The sequence below is a fragment of the Anas acuta genome, chromosome 3 (genome assembly GCF_963932015.1).
Source record: "Anas acuta chromosome 3, bAnaAcu1.1, whole genome shotgun sequence".
In the NCBI taxonomy this organism is placed as follows: domain Eukaryota; kingdom Metazoa; phylum Chordata; class Aves; order Anseriformes; family Anatidae; genus Anas; species Anas acuta.
This window is the reverse complement of record NC_088981.1, coordinates 28,335,184-28,351,388: the sequence shown is the minus strand read 5'-3', so window position 1 is coordinate 28,351,388 and position 16,205 is coordinate 28,335,184. Positions and strand designations below refer to the sequence as shown.

Sequence of the window (16,205 nt, the reverse complement as noted above, 5' to 3'; positions counted from 1 at the left end):
AATACCTTTTTAATTTAATTTAATTTTATTTATTATTTTTTTTTCTTCAGGTTCTGGTACGATATGGTTTTAATCCAGTGCAAACAAGCTAAAATAGTTTAGTGGTCTTGCTTTTGTCTTAATGTGAAATATGCATTCTTTTCTTTCCTATAGCCATTTCAAGTACCCAGGAGAAAAGAATAGGGTATTCATGTTTTTCTTTACTTCTTTCCCCTTTGCTTGATATACTCTCTGGAAATTTAAACCTAAGTGCAAAATTTTGTATAGTGTTGTAAACATTTGTTGTCCTCCAGGTGTTTTACTGAAGAGTAGAGTATCAAAAACTCCAGAGTATCAATCAAGTGGAATTAAAAATAATTGCAATATAAGAAGAGAGCTTTCATCTACCTTTTGAGTGCCTTTAACTATTCAGATGTTATCTCATTACAACATGAACTAGAGGGAATTTGTTATTTATACTGCATGCTGCATGATAATGTTAAAGGACTAAGCATTTCCTTTATCTTTTTTTTTATGAAAAAAAAAAAAAAGAAAAGCATTAATTCAGGAATTGTTGCAACATGATGCCATGTTTTACATTATAATTTTGCTGCATTCTCCTTCAATAAAACTGTCTTCAACTGCATTTCTAATGCCTAAGCACCCACAGGGTCTTGTGTTCCTTGCTTGTCTTGTGTTCCTTGCTCTGGCAATTTCTGGGCCCAGTGTAAGGTCCATTTACATTTTAACTCATCTGTGGCCACCCTATACCATTGGTGGCCAAACATGTTGGTGTGGGTTCTCATATAGGAGGATGTATTGTTCAACTCAGTATGCATGAACCCAGCATCACAGGCATTGAACCATTGTGTCTAGTGACAGTAGATAAAGAATTTCCCTCAATGGTAATGGGATAATAACCTTCTATTGAACACTCAGTTGGCTTATTTGGCGTTAATCTTATATCACTAATACTAAATCAGTGCTACCTACAGGGAATTTTTAAAAGGACTCGTTGTAAACTAGCTAATTCTTCATAGTCATTTCTGTAATCTCAGGAGATGTACTTTGAAAGTATGTTTTAAACAACAACCTTAGAATTTCTGTCAGAAATTTATGTCAGTATCCTTGACTCTGACCCAGGTGAAAGCAAGAGAAATTTAGGCTTCTGCCTTACTACAGTAATAAAAAGTCTATTCAGTACTAGGAACTTTCAGTTTCTCTTCCTATAATTAGGAAAAAGACAGTAAAGTGAAGGGTCCTTGATTTTCATTCTGGAGGAAAATAAGTTGTGTTAAAGTGTGTTAATGCATACAAAACATAAACTTAATAATTTTCTTTCAACTTGAAAAAAATAATTTTCTTTAGCTAAATATATAGAAGCAAAATATTGGGTATTTTTTGAAGCAAACTATTCAGACAGAAATATTGAGTGAAATTTTTCTTATCCTGGCAACTTTTATAGTTTATTTTCTGCTGCTTAAGGACCCAATCTTGAAATCAGTGTTTTTTAGTGTTACTGTTAGACACTGTGGATGAAATGTTTAGCAATGTCTATTGATCATAAACTATGTTACAGTATAAAACTAGGATGATACTTCTGGCATTATGTTTACTTCTGAATACCATTGTTATCTTGAAGGAATTACATTAAAGTACCATGTGATTACAGTTTAAGGTTTAAGTTAGGAGTATATTACAACGTTCCCACAACCTTTTGGATGCACAAAATGGGTAAAAAAAATGTGGCATATGAATTAATTTACTAACAATGGCTCTGTTCTTGGGGAATGCTTTCAGGGCGTATATTTCCCATTTTTGATTTCTGGTGTTTTGCTTTAAAGGCTTAAATGCTTTAGGAGTGAAATCTATCACATACATTACTCTACAGGATACACTGATTCAGTTGATTAATAAGTTGATTAACTTCCGTGCTTTGGACTTTCAGGATAATTCCACATTCTATACTCTTTAACTAACTTAATTGGTAATTATCTGTATAATAAAATTAGACTCTAAAATTTGTTCAGATGGTTGCTCCACACCAGGATTCCGAATCATTGTTCTGCTTGCATATTTCTTCTGCGGTTCTTACTTCAATTCATTAGTGACACAGAACCAAATGTTTTGTTGTAATTGAAAAAGTGTTATTACTGTCTAGAAAAAAAACAGAGAGGATTCACAAGCTACCTGATGAAAAATAACTGAATATCATTGTAAAATTTGTTATTTTTATGTGGATTGAGTCCTGTTTTCTTTTCCTGAACTCTGTCTAAGAGAGAGTATTCCTTGGCCTTAAATTCTTACAGTCCAAAATACAGGTCCCTGTATTTCTTTGGGTATGAAATTTGCCTAGAAGTTTTATGAAGTCTGAAACAATAAAAAAAAAATAATTCAAAGTTTCAAGGATGTTAGTGCAAGTGCTCTGCAGAACAATCAAAACTGTAAACATACGAGTAAGCTTTAGTACAGAGCTGAGCAAGCCTAATACACAGTAGCAAGAGCCAGTCATGCAACATTCAACGTACTAACTAAGTCACTAACATTTGTAGAAGTTAAACACATTGATTCATAAAGGTTGGGTCTTTTACATATTTGGCGTGCTAGGCTCTGCAGTTGAATATGCTTTTATATTTGACTTTTTATTTTTATTTGTAGAGATTTTTCCATTATTTTTTTATTAGAAAAAACACCATGGCAACATTGTTATTCAGTTTTTAAATACAGACATACTAGGAAATTTATAGCTACAATCTTCACCGTAACTATAGCACCCTCATGTATGCCATCAAAAATTATGCACAAAATGGCTTTCTTTGTGCCAAAGCTATTTCTACAGCAATTCTACTGACTTTAGCTCACATATTTAATAACTGTAAATCAATAAATAGTGCAAATGTTGGAAGCTCTTTTCATAACCTGCCATCAGATATCTTATTTTCCTTCCCAGACATAATAAATCCTGTCTTCATGTTCTGACAATTGTAAATGGAGCCTGGTGGCCTAATCATTCCAAAACAGTAAACTATACAATTAGCTGAAAATGCTGGTGTAATTTCATGGAATTAGATTTTTCTATTATAATTCTTAAGGTTGCTTTAGGATCTTTAGCATATGTGTGAGTGTATGAATTCACTTCTAGCATGCATTATTATACCTAAATAATCATTCTTTATTGAAAACTACTACATATGGTTTGATAACAACTATGCTAGGTGCTATAGTAATACGAAGAATGCTTATGACAACTGACTGTATTAAAATGGTAATGTTTTACTTACAAGATAGTTCATATTTGCCATCAGACACACTGCCCACTCTACCTACTAGGTAAGTAAGGCCCCAGGTTCCTGCTGTTTCACACATGGTTAGTCACCACTGTTGCTTGTGGAGGGAGATGTCAGAATATATGTGCATGTCTTAAAACATTTTCAGGGGCTCTGATTCACAAACAGAGGATTCTGCATTGGACGGTTTTAGTGGTCCATAGTTGTGCTTATGCTAACAGTTCAGATGCATGGAAAGCAGAGGCTGGTCCACCACAATCTGTAGCTGAGTTTTGGCTTTGGTTTTGTATACTGTACTGGGCTGCAGTCAGGGGGTATGCTGGCTGCAGTGGGAACAACTGAGCAATTCCAGTGGCTAAACAGCTCAGGGAGAATAATTTGGCTCTTCACCCAGTTGGAGAACCATATTGACTTACATCTCCTTAAGCCGCCTCGTGTTCAAAAATTGATTCTTTCTGAGCCAAGATAATGATGAAAATAAAGTGGTTTCAGTTGCCTTTTTTTGTTTGTTTGTTTTTGTTTTCACCTAGTCATATGTAAGGGAAGTGCTTAACTTTATCACTTGCATGTGTCCACTTTGTGAGTTACTGGTGAAAGGAAATTTGGAGCATTTGTTACAGACTGGACATACTAATGTGCATTAGTATGAGCTTATAAATTCTGGTTGTATGTAACATTAATATAAACTGACTTGGGAACTCACAATCTCCTTTGCAAATATAGAACAATTGCTAGTTGTTTCTAACTGCTCATTTTACTTTGAATGAATATTGATAGCATTTTGTTGGAAAAAAAAAGAAACGCTAAAGAAAAATTTTGTCTACACAGTTTATCTACTCATAGATTCATACTGGGACACTTTATAAATGTTGTATTTTGCCTTTTTGGGATGAAGATCTAATTATTTAATGGTACTTATTTCCTACATAAATAAATATCCTGCAAAAATGCATGGAAAAAAATATATTTATTCTTTACTCAATTTTATAATATCTGAAGCACTTAATGAAAACAGAGTTGCTTGCTTAGGCTCTGTGTATCTTCTGTTTATTCTGGCAAATAAGCTGTGGGATAGTACAGAAATCAGGGTACTATAGGCTTGTCTGATATCAGCATCAGGGGTTGGTATTTAAAGAGGGTATGAGTAGTAGAAGCAATTGAAATGCACACAAAATAATGATCCCCCTTGTCATGCAGGTATTCCGTTTTTGTACAGGGTAATTTGAGAATTCAACAAGAGATTGAAAGGGTAATGCAGATACAATGAACAAAAATTAAATACTCTCTTTAAATCAAAAGTATATTAAACTATAGTTTCTGTGTGCTTCCATGAAGTCTTAGGTTATAGAAGGATATACTGCCAAAAGGCTCAATTTAGTGGTAAGTTTGTTTAGCTTCAGAAACAATATACATTTTTTGAAGTACAGCTGTCAGGAAAGGTGACTTTTAAAAGTTTGTAGGACTGACTTTTTTTTTTTTTTTTTTTTTTTAGCAGAAAAATTTAAAAATACACAGTTATGGACATCCTTGTCTATAATGTACAAAATCATGTTTTCTGTATTTCTCTTTTGTTGCTCATTAGTTTTTGTGGTAAAATCAAAACCATCCTGACATGGAGGCCTGCTTGGTCTTAAGTAGATTATGGAAATATACTTACTAATCTGTTTAAAGACTTTCCTAAGCATTCTTAACACAGTAAATACAACTATCAACTTTAGAGTGACTTTGAATTAAATGGACAAATCCTGCTTTTTTGCACATGTGTGTGTGTTTCATGTTTAGAGAGTGATGTTTTATCTGAGAAGACAATGATAACCCCACAGAACTTTAGCATCATCTTGGGCTTATCCATTGCAGATGATATTATTGAGAATACATAATGACTAATATTTTTCACTGAAAGACTTATGTTAAAGAATTGTTTGTGAAGTTTGTTAATTATGACGTATTGAAAAAGAGAGAAAAAAGAAAAACCAAAAAACAAGGAAATGTATACGCTGTAGTAAAGAAATACAATAAATGCATAGGTTCCTTTTTATAAGCCCTAAGCAGATGTCTGTTTGCTTTTTCTAATGACTGTAATATCATTAGCATTATGAATTTGCTGTTTTTGTAAAATACCAGTTCACCTGTTCAGTCAAAGTCTGCTGAAGAACTAGACGTCCTTACAGTGCAAAGAAAAGTTACTAAATTGCTGAAAAACTTAAGGTGGAACCATCATATAGGTATTTTAATGATATTTCTCAATGGCTTAAAATAAAATTTTGAGGAAGTGGTGGAGGGAGAAGCACAGAATGCTGCTGCTGCATACTTTTTTTTCCTCTGGTAACTGAAGGTTAAATGAGTAGCAAACAGAATGCCTTAAACAAGATTGGTATATTGATTAAAACGCTGATTTAACAGCTCGCTTTCTCCCTTTGGAAACCTGGAAAAGATAAGCCAGCTGCTGTCTAAGAGTGCTGAGTGTCCACTGAGAGTATACTATCTATCATCACAATATGGTGATGAGAGGTGTTTTATGTTTGTGTTAATTTCCCCCACTAAATCAGTAATTATTACAATCCTGTCCCTGCTGTTTACCCTGCAGCTGTTTTTCCATTTGTCGAGAGAGCGGGTGTTCTCAGAGGACCGCACACGCTTCTATGGTGCAGAAATTGTCTCTGCTTTGGACTATCTGCATTCTGGGAAGATTGTGTACCGTGATCTCAAGGTAAAAAAAAAAAAAAGAAAAAAAAAGAAAAAAAAGTAATCAAAATTTTTGTTTCTGCAGAGACTATTGGGACAAACACGAAGTAATTATAAAGTTGCACTATTCAGAGTTAATGGGGAAAAAAAATCTGTGTTCAGTTTGAAGTTCTAAGTACATGTATGCTGAAGGAATCAGTTTGATAGATACAGTAGTCTATAGGTGGATATATTGCTTGAGTTTTTCCTGAACACAAACATACCAACAAAAGCAGCATTCCTTAATGATACCAGATGAAGGAGATTTAAACTTCCAAACTTTTTTTTTTTTTCCTGTTAATTACAACTTTACTCAGGCTTCAACACAAATCTCAAATATGTTTCCCAGTGTCTCCAAATGAGGGAAATGGGGAATTGGGAAAATGTGACTACATTCTGTTTATCTCATCAAAGAACTATGTTTTGAGAACATTCTCAGAATAGTTCAATAGGAGAAGAATTTCAGCATTAATTTTAAAATTAATGTCTTTTGTATATTGGAAAAGATAATACTGGAATGTAGTTTGTCTTAGATTTGTTTGTGTACGCAGTTATCTTACTGGCTCTGTTGCCTGAAGTGCCTTTTATATGGTGCTGCAGACACACTATGGGCATGTTTTATGGAAAATAACCCCACTTTCAATAGAAACATTTTCTAACTTACATGGGAGGAACCTCTAATTTCCATGATGAGACCATTTTATTTTTGTGAAAAGCCTAATATTTTTTTTTTCTGTGGGAGATTGTGCCATTATACATTGTCACATTTTACGTGTGCACCAGTGGAGTTCATTCATGAACTCCCTTGTACAGGAACTGAAGACAATGAGGCTGTGGTAGGCAAGTTTTGCTCAGGGCAGTAGACAGAAAACAAGATAGCGGATTGCATGTTGGAAGTAGAATCTGTCGCAATAACATGGAGTGCTGTGATCTCTTGGAAAAATATGCAGTTATCTGGCCAAGGAATGATATGATATGTCATGATTTTTGTTTAAATTCCAAATAAGGAAAGAGTAATTTGAAAAAATTCTTTGCAAGTATACAAGAATTAATTTGCCTCAAGATTTTATTTTTACCATAGCCTCTCTACCCCTAGTTTTGTCTGTTATTAAAAAGACTGTGTGGAAAATAAAGATATTTTAAGAATTTATTTTCAAAGAATGGGACATGGATATATAGTAACTGTTTGATGACAACACAGTAAGTAAAATACATTATGATAAATGAAGATCATGTGTCAGCAAAGGAAACCTATGAAGTCTTACCAATTGATAGTCATGATTGTGACCTTGAATTCCTTGATTTTATCTTGAGAATATTTAGAAAATTATTTTTCTTACTTTTTATGGAAGATGCACCAAACTTGTGAATGAATATAACTTTAGAATGAAAGGCCATGCTTTGAATTACAAATGATTTACTATTCTAAACTGTATTAAGTAGTATTAAATAGTTATTTAAATTGTATAAGAGTAAACACTATTAAATGCTAGTATGTAATAGATGTTGAATTTTTTTTTTTTTTTTTGGTAAATTATAGACAAATTGAACCATAAGTTCATAGCTTTTTTTTTTTTAAAAAAAAAAAAATAAAAAAATGATGTAATGCATCAGCCTGTCCTCTTAAGAAATACTAAGGGAACTTTTTTTCCCCGACACACAGTTAGAAAATCTAATGTTGGATAAAGATGGACATATAAAGATTACAGATTTTGGACTTTGCAAAGAAGGAATCACAGACGCAGCAACTATGAAAACATTCTGTGGTACTCCAGAATACCTGGCACCTGAGGTATGATTTAGAATATACTCTTATAATGTGCTATGCAATGTTTATTTTTCATTTAATTTTAGACTACAGTGTTTGTATGATGAAAACTGTTCATTGTAGTGAAGAGCTGACTGTCTGCCAGAATAATACTATACAGTTGTTATTCAGAATTTTATATGCTTGATTTTAGTGATTTTATGTATACTGATGCTGTGCTCCTTAGTGTTTAAAAATGCCTTTAACACGCATTTTCCTTCTCATGTTTGCCTTTCTCTGTTAAAATTTTTATCTTCTGATGATTTCTTCAAAAATAATCTTCCATCTGTCTGTCACTTGGAACATATGATTTTACTTGACTGAGCTGTATAACTAGAGTTTATATAGTCCTAGTGGACCAGAGGGGGGGGAGAGGAAAGTATTGAGTTTGCTGGGTTTTATCTGAACTCCCCTGACTCAGGGGAGAGAGAGTTGACATTTGAGATATTTCTGCTAAAAAGTTGAGTGTATCAATCCCTGAACTGGTTGAGGTAGGCACCAAGAACTAGCGATCTCCTAGTATGTATGTTGAAGTGCCATCCCAGATGGTACAGCTCCGTCTTTACTATTAGCTAGTGCTTGGAGTGCAAAACATCACACTTCTTCAGGATTGCCAAAAAGATAGACACAGGGATGTTGTTTTGGTTCCCTTCATAACTCTGGTTTGGCCACTCCAGAATCTGCTGTGAAAGCTCGTCAGTCAAGTAATATGCTCCAATATTAGTGCTGACAGCTCTGCTAGTGATGATGCCTATTGAAAAAAAAAGCCAGGGAAGCACACTGAGCATTGGGTTTTTGTCCTCTCTGGTTTCAGTTAACATGTACTGACTATGGTGCTAGGAGAGGTCATTCTGCCTCTCCCCTGAGGTTGCGAAATTGCCCCATGGTATTAACATGAGAAGCAGCCTTGTTTCTTAATGCCAAGGATTCTGTGGACCCTGAATAAGCCATTAGTTCCATTCTCATCTGTATTGAAGGATCAGGAATGGACACAGTACACACCTGATACACAACCTTCTATGTAACTTAAAGGACTTTACAGAGTTCTTCAGCCTGTAAGTTCTTTTTAAGAAGCATTCATCAAGGGATTCCCCACCTCTTGCAGCAACACAGTGCTACCAAAGTTTCCATCCAAAATCTTCTTTGAAGAAGAATATGCCTTAGTTTAAAGAGAGGGGATTAAGTGTCACTGATTCAGCATGGCTCTTCACGCTTATGCTTTTGGGAATATTGAATCCTGAGCACCAGCAAGAAACCCTGGAGCCTATTTGAGCAAGCTGATTTAGATTGCCTTTGAATTCTCATTCTGAACCTTACAATTAAGGGAAGAGGTAAACATCACCTTCAGGATACCATTGGCTGGATACGAAGATCTAAGAATGGACAGGTTTGAGGGTCTGAGAGTGTTCTGAAATGTCTTAAAGCAAATTTAAAGTCTTCTTCAGTTTTTGCTCAGGGAAGAAACTGAAACTGCTAATAGTTGGTTATGAGTTTAACAAGGTATGTAGAATTAATGAAACCACCTTGCATCATAGCAAGATCTTTTGATACATTCTTTTTCTTTAACTATAAAGAAAGTATTGGCATTCTTAGGAGCCCCTAGCTTTCTGTCTCCATCTTCCTTAACTGTTTCAGCAGTGAAGAGAGATATGAGTAGTCATACTCTCACACTACAAGTTTGAAGAACTTAAATAATTTTGGTTAAATGTGTTTGTTCATTTCAGCTGTCTGGTGAGTCATTGCCTGCTCTAGTTGTGAAGGCAAACTCACCCATGTTGGTCTCTTTTGCAGAATTCCATCTCACAGATTACAAGGAAGACTTGGATGCAGATTGTTGTTCTCTTTGACTATGTCGTTTAGTGCAGGGGCACTTGGCATTTATCTGAATTTATAGATTCCAGAGCTATTCGTAGCCTGCTTTGAATATTACTTGGCTGCTTAAAAGAAGTTTCACTTCCACCTGTTTGGCGTGGTACAGTGGCCGCTCTTCTTGTGTTCCGTACCCAGAATCTGTTCTAGAAGAGCACAAGGGATGATACTATCATCTCTGGCACAGACCACAGTTGTCATTGCCAGCTCTTATCCCCTCATTGTCTTCTTGTCAGCAGTCCTGAAAACTTTCTCAAAGATGCAAATATCCTGTTCAGTTGCTTCCATCTACTTTTCCATCTCTCACTTTTGGAAATGTTAGCTCTCTTCTATCAGACTAGACAAGATTTCAGTTATTGATGTAGCATGAGAAGACTCAACACCTTTATCAGCACGTTCTTATTTGGAAGGGTGAAGTTAGCAGTAGAGGAACACCATTAGAAAAAATAAACCTTTCCCTTTGAACTCTCTGCTGCTGCAATAGCATTTACCAGTTGCTCATGTGAGACAATTGTGTCTATTTTCATACCTGGGAGATCTGACTGATAACTGGACCATGACGAGATGGGGTGCTCCATCTTTTCATGGGCATGTGTCAGGGAAAGAACATGCAAAAATCACTTCTTGTAGGTCATGCTACAGAAATCATTACCAGGTGACAAACACTTACTGTTTTTTTTTTGACAAATTGCAGTTCATACGAACTTAATGTTACAGCTGGACTTTAATCCTTTTACTATGGTGAATTCCTGCTTGTTTATCCCAAGACAAATGGCAGCATATACTTATATTTTACTGGTCATGGTGTGTGTAAAGGCAGTACCCTTTCTTCACTAGCAAGACATTCTCCAGTTATGTAGAGACTTACATTCAGCATCTGTACTTTTAATAATACCTTTCCATCCTCTATAACATTCAGAGATAGCCCAGGGTTCCTTTGTATCAGCCAGGAAGCAGTTGATTGACCCAGAAACTGTTGCACTGTCAAGAAACTACATCTAGTCTGAGAACTGATTTAATATTTTTGTTTATATGCATTCAGTGTTATGGATTCACTTGGTTTTCTGAATGCTTTGTGGACCATTGTTTGAGGCAGAGTCCTGCTTGCTGTCTTTTTGTGAAAGACAGACTGCAGTCACTTCAATGGGAAAAAATGAAGTAGCAAATCCTGTGTAAGGGGGCTCTCTTCTTACATGACCTTCTTGCAAGTGCATGTGTCCCAGTGGATCCATACAGAATTATTTTCCTTGGTGATTTCAGAATTGCTCTTAATCAGAAAGTAAGTGTACCTGTTGCTGTGTTTTGCTTGGAAACCTTATGCCTCTGGGACTGTCCCATCCAGTGAGGAATATACTCTTTCATTTTACATTGATAAGACCTTTTATACAGGACCCCAAGACTGACTACTGATGTCTGGCAGAGCCAGAAGAATGTCCATGCGAGGATAAATGGATAGTGGGTCACGGGAAAAAAACTTGTAATGAGATTGCCAGGCTGGAACCAGTTTTCATCACTGGAGCTAGAATTACTTTTCTGGACAGTCAATGATTGTTCATGACAACCACCTAGAAGTTTATGCATACCTTCATCAAGCACTGTGCTGTTACAGGGGTGTGCAGGGTTTCAAGCTAGGTGGCCTATGTATACATTTCCTTCCCACTCTCCTCTCTTTGTCCTTCGCTGTTACTCAACCCTGGTATTCTACAGTTCAAAGAAAACTAAAATAACATTGACTGCGCTTTGTCTTAGATAATCATGTACCAAGCATAAAAAGGGGTAGGTTATGAATGCATCCTCTAGGAAGAAAATGGTTACTACTGTCAAATAACAGGGCTTAATATATTTACAGTACAGATATATGTTTTGGTCACAGTTACTGAAGAACGAGTAACTTTTTATTTGTGAAATGGTATAGGCTTTTGAGAACAATTTGGTTATCTGATTAATAATGTAATTCTTCATTACAATTGAATTTCATTATCAGTTGAAAATCTTTTGCAGTTTTGCAGTGGCAAAGGCAGGACAGGACCGTCTGTGTTTTCCAAACAGTATCATTTGCTTAATAGAGCAAGATTAAAACTGAGAAAGTACTTGTACTTGTAAACATACCTGTGAGACATTTAAAAGCAGTTCGGATTTTGATGGTTTACAGTTGATCATCAAGGATCAAAGACTTGTTAATAAAGATACAGACCTCTAGAGTCTACTTTCTTTAACAGAATATTCATGAAATTAAGCTACTTGGGCAGAGAAATAAAAGTTCTTGTAGCTCTGATCATGTATAAAGGTAATTTCTTATATGAGATTGCACTTTCTGAGTTTCAGGTTTCAGCTCAAGCCCTTAACAGCAAGTGTAACAGCAAACCCTTACCAAGAGTAGGGCAGTCACTGTGGTGCTAATTTTTGGTGTCATGGGAGATGTGAGATGAAATATCAGAAATTAATTTTGTATCTTTTCACTAACAGGAAATGGGATGTTTTGGCTATGAACAAGACTTCCATGCTTATTCAAATGACTCATCGTAGATATTGATGCTTAATGATATTGGTGTGTTTCTCCATAACAGGAAAATGGTAGAACCTCGTTAAGTTTAATCAGTGTAGAAGCACAAAGTAGATAGATGAATACATTCCTGCAAGAACAGTAGTTTTTATTTAAAAAACAATCAATCAAACAAACAAACAGCAAGACCGTTTTAATTTAGTTTATGCAGTTTATGATCACTTAAAGGTATACAACAATAAATAAGACAAGAGTAGATTCATACTTTTGTCCATAGGCATAAAAAGGTCTGTATGCTTTATAACTTGCTTTATAATAAAAACATTGGATGGTTACATTATGAATATGTATGAGATGAAAGAAATGTTAAGATACGTTATCTGAAACTTGTTTAGCTTCTTTTTTTATTATTTTATTTACTTTTTAAATCATATTTCTCTTAGGAAAAGGAGTAAGAAAGCTCATATGTAATCAGTTATTTCCCTGAATGTTACCTCATAAAAATGAAAGGTAAAACTCTTCTATCAAGAAGCAACCACTGTCTTTCCTCACATTTCACTTAATTTCTTATTTACAGCTTTTACTTTTTGGGAAGGATATGGCTTTGTTGTGTGAGTGAACCAGAATGTAGAACTTGGCCATTGAAGGTCGGTGGCTGACTTTAGGCAATGGGAAGCATGGTGCCCTGTGTTGCAGGCACAATCTGAATCAGAGTAATTTGTCTTGCAGATTTTGTCATAGCAAGAAAAAACTTTTGCCATGTTTTACGGTAATTGCAGTTGAATTTTTACGGAATGTTGTGGTGCATGCAGATTATATGGTGGCAGAAGCAGAAAAAGCATTTTGTCACCGCTGCAGCTATACATTTATTTCATTCTTTTAGCACTTGCTTATATTGGATCAGGCTGCTTACCAAAGGCAGTCTGGTAAATTTTTGTACTGAGAATAAGATGATCTAGCACATAGCTTGTCTGATGCAAGCTGAAATTAACGGATGTAGGCAGAGGGGGAACCCCTAGAATGCAGTGAAACAGTCTAGCATGAAAATTGGTGTTTTAAGCTTCTGCAAAACCGTGTGATAAAGATGGATTTTAACTCAGATAAAAGTAGTGATGTGAATATTACTGAAGAGCTCCTTCAGGTGTGGAGAAAAGCATGAGGGTGCTTGTTTGCACAGAATTTGATGAAGGTACCAACATCATGGACAACAGAAAGGGCTGGGTACTCTGCTACCAATTGAGAGAGTTAGGTTAGGGTGAGAATGTAAAGAGATGGGTATGTTACACAACAGAGAAAATTAAGTTGCATGACAAATATAGCCAAAACTTTTTTTTTTTTTTTTTAATTTTTCTTTTTACTTTTTAAATGGGGGGAGAGGTGAATTTCAGTAAACTAAAGAAGAGAATAATGAGGAAGGTTAACAGGAGAGAAGGGGGATTCAGGAAAGGAATCTAATGATCTCACTGGTAGGTTGCTTGGCCGGAAAACAAAGCTTGGAGATGAGAAGGTTTTTCTTACGGAGGAAAATATGGTTGTGGGCAAGAAGGAAAGCTTGAGCTAAACTAAAAACAATTACATTACTTTGTTAATTTTAACAGAAATTAATAGAATGTTTTGCAGAGAGACAGGAAAGGCAGTAGAAATTGATGAGCAAATTAAAATGGAAAGGAGCTAGCTGGGGAGCTGTTTGTCCAGGAACATAGAGGAACTGAAGAACAGGATGATTTTTGCCATGGCTTAAGCACTTTCCTTTTTATCTCCTTTTCCTTTAAATTTCATTTGAGTGTAAAGATAATGGAGGCATTCACGTAGTGTGTTTTTTAAAATTTTCTGCAACTTTTATATAAATAATAGGTGTGTGCCATTATTTTCCATCTCTAGAACCCATGGGTAATAAAGGTAAAAAGGGAAAAAAGGAATTTGTGGAAAATGGCATAAGTTAAGGTATGGCATCTCTTAAGATGTTGCTAGATGGCACCTGCATTCACAAGGCTTTAAGAACAGTGTGAATTTCAAGAGCTGGAACAGTGCTGTTAGGAGAAACAATGGAAAAGAGACTATTTTGTGCTCCATCTTCCATCATGCTGTAGAGAGTGAGTTTTCACCCATTTGATTTACCTCTGGTGAGCATTAATAAAGCCTACTTGTTGGTGGCTTTTGGGGTTTATCTGGGGGAGGGGATAGTTTCAGTTGCTAGTGAGATTCTTTTTATTTTCTTCACTTAATTCTTTTTTCAGGAAAGGATAAGGAGACAATCCACCAAATTGTCTGTATCAGTACTAATATATTTTTAATATTGTGCATAGTGGTTATGCTGAAACCTGAAGCCTGTAGTGGTGCTCTAGAAGGCTGGAAAGAATTTCATACATAAAATTTTCTTAAAGTGAGGTTATTTTTTTTTTGGAAGGTAGGAGATAAATATGTTTCTTTAGCTTTATACTTTTTTTTTTTTTTCCCTTTTTCTAGTAAAATTTGATTAAGAAGGGCACTTTGTGCTTTGGTGGCAATTTCCAATTACTTTGCACCTAGAAGCAGTGCCTGCTGTGTTGTTAAGAATGCATTCCATTTCTGTGCATTCCTACTCTTGTCTTAGCTTCTTTGCTCCTCCAGTGTTTCCATGAGATTTCATACACCCTTGTAATTATGGGAGTCCTTTATTCCTTGTCCCCTGGCAGCGTAGAAAGAAGACAGGTTGCGACTGTCCAGAAGTAAGCTTCTTGTAGCATCTTATCCGATGCCTCAGGCAACATTGTGCAGACAGACTCAGTCGAGATGGATGTGTGAACTCGTGTGGATGTATTTCTGGGTTTTGTTCCTGTCTTTGAATATAATCTTTTTAGTGCTGAGCTAATTATGTAGTCTCAGTTTTACTGTTGAGTTAGAGTACCTGATCAACTTTCCAACTGTAAAACAGTTTGAAAATCAAATGTAGCTTACATGCAAGACCCAACAAAATTAGAAGTGTTAAGTACGTTTTGGCAGTTCACTTTTATTATGCCCAGTCCTCAAATGTACCAGCAGACAATCATCTGAATGTTAGTTATTTTTCACATGCTTATGTGATCACACAAAAAGTACATGCTAAAAAGAAGCAGATGGTGACAGATGGGGAAGGTTGAATAAGGTGGTTTTGGAAACCTAGAAAAATGCACTTCTGTAATAGTGTAAAAATAAAAATTCTTTGATCGCCAAGTTAGAATGAACAAAATTGAGTGCCCCCCTTCCATTCTCCCCCCGAACCACCAAAAAGAAAAAAAAAAAAAAAAAAAAGAGGAAAAAAAAGAGAAAATCAACCAGCAAGCCCGCAACACCCTCAAACTTTACTGATAGAAAGAAATGGAACCTACAAGTGTTCAATGTATATTTAGGAAAATATGTCATATGGTGGTGTTTTGTCTGAGGACAGAATATTAATTTTTGTCAGCCAGAGACTTGAAAAGGTGGAAGTCGTGTTTTTTTCTTCCTTTGAAAATGATGCATTCAAATCAATTGTTTTCCATGCTCAAAGAGTGCTGTCAGAAGAGTTGTACTTTGATGTCACCTATTTGTAGTGTTGCGTGTATATAAGCATGTCATACTTTTCCTGGGGGCAGCTGTATAACTAGAGCTAATCTGTAACAGGCAGTATTACATATTTGTCATATAGGCAAATATAAGGCTGAGAAAGAAGAGAAGATATAATCAACGACAAATAATATTGCTGTTTTGTCAGTGGATTGCTACATCCAGTAGACCTACCATTAGCATGAGGATTGAACATTTGCTTATTCCCTTGCATTAGTTTAATAGAGTTTTAACATAAGTATCTGTTGTGTAAATAAATGAAAAAAAGATACCTTTAAAAAAATTTCAGTGGATGAAATGTATTTTTCTCCATAAATTAAAAAGTATTTGATCTGTTAATCTGATAAATACTTGCTAAGTCTTCTATCGACACTGATGCCATCATTATTTTTTATTTTGATAATCAAGTCATACTTAACCTATAGCATGAGGCATTACTGCTTCGTAGTGACAGAGAACATTTTGCTTTTGG

The 16,205-nt window shown here is 35.4% G+C and overlaps 1 protein-coding gene across 3 annotated transcripts in view; it reads left to right on the top strand.

Moving 5' to 3' along the window:
- Nucleotides 1–16,205, top strand: part of AKT3 (AKT serine/threonine kinase 3) — a 158,108-nt gene that overhangs the window by 109,661 nt on the left and 32,242 nt on the right. For all 3 annotated transcript variants that reach the window (XM_068676356.1, XM_068676354.1, XM_068676357.1), the window contains exons 9-10: nt 5,854–5,976; nt 7,654–7,782. In XM_068676356.1, coding sequence (XP_068532457.1) covers nt 5,854–5,976; nt 7,654–7,782 — 252 coding nt within the window. The remainder of the gene's footprint in view (nt 1–5,853; nt 5,977–7,653; nt 7,783–16,205) is intronic.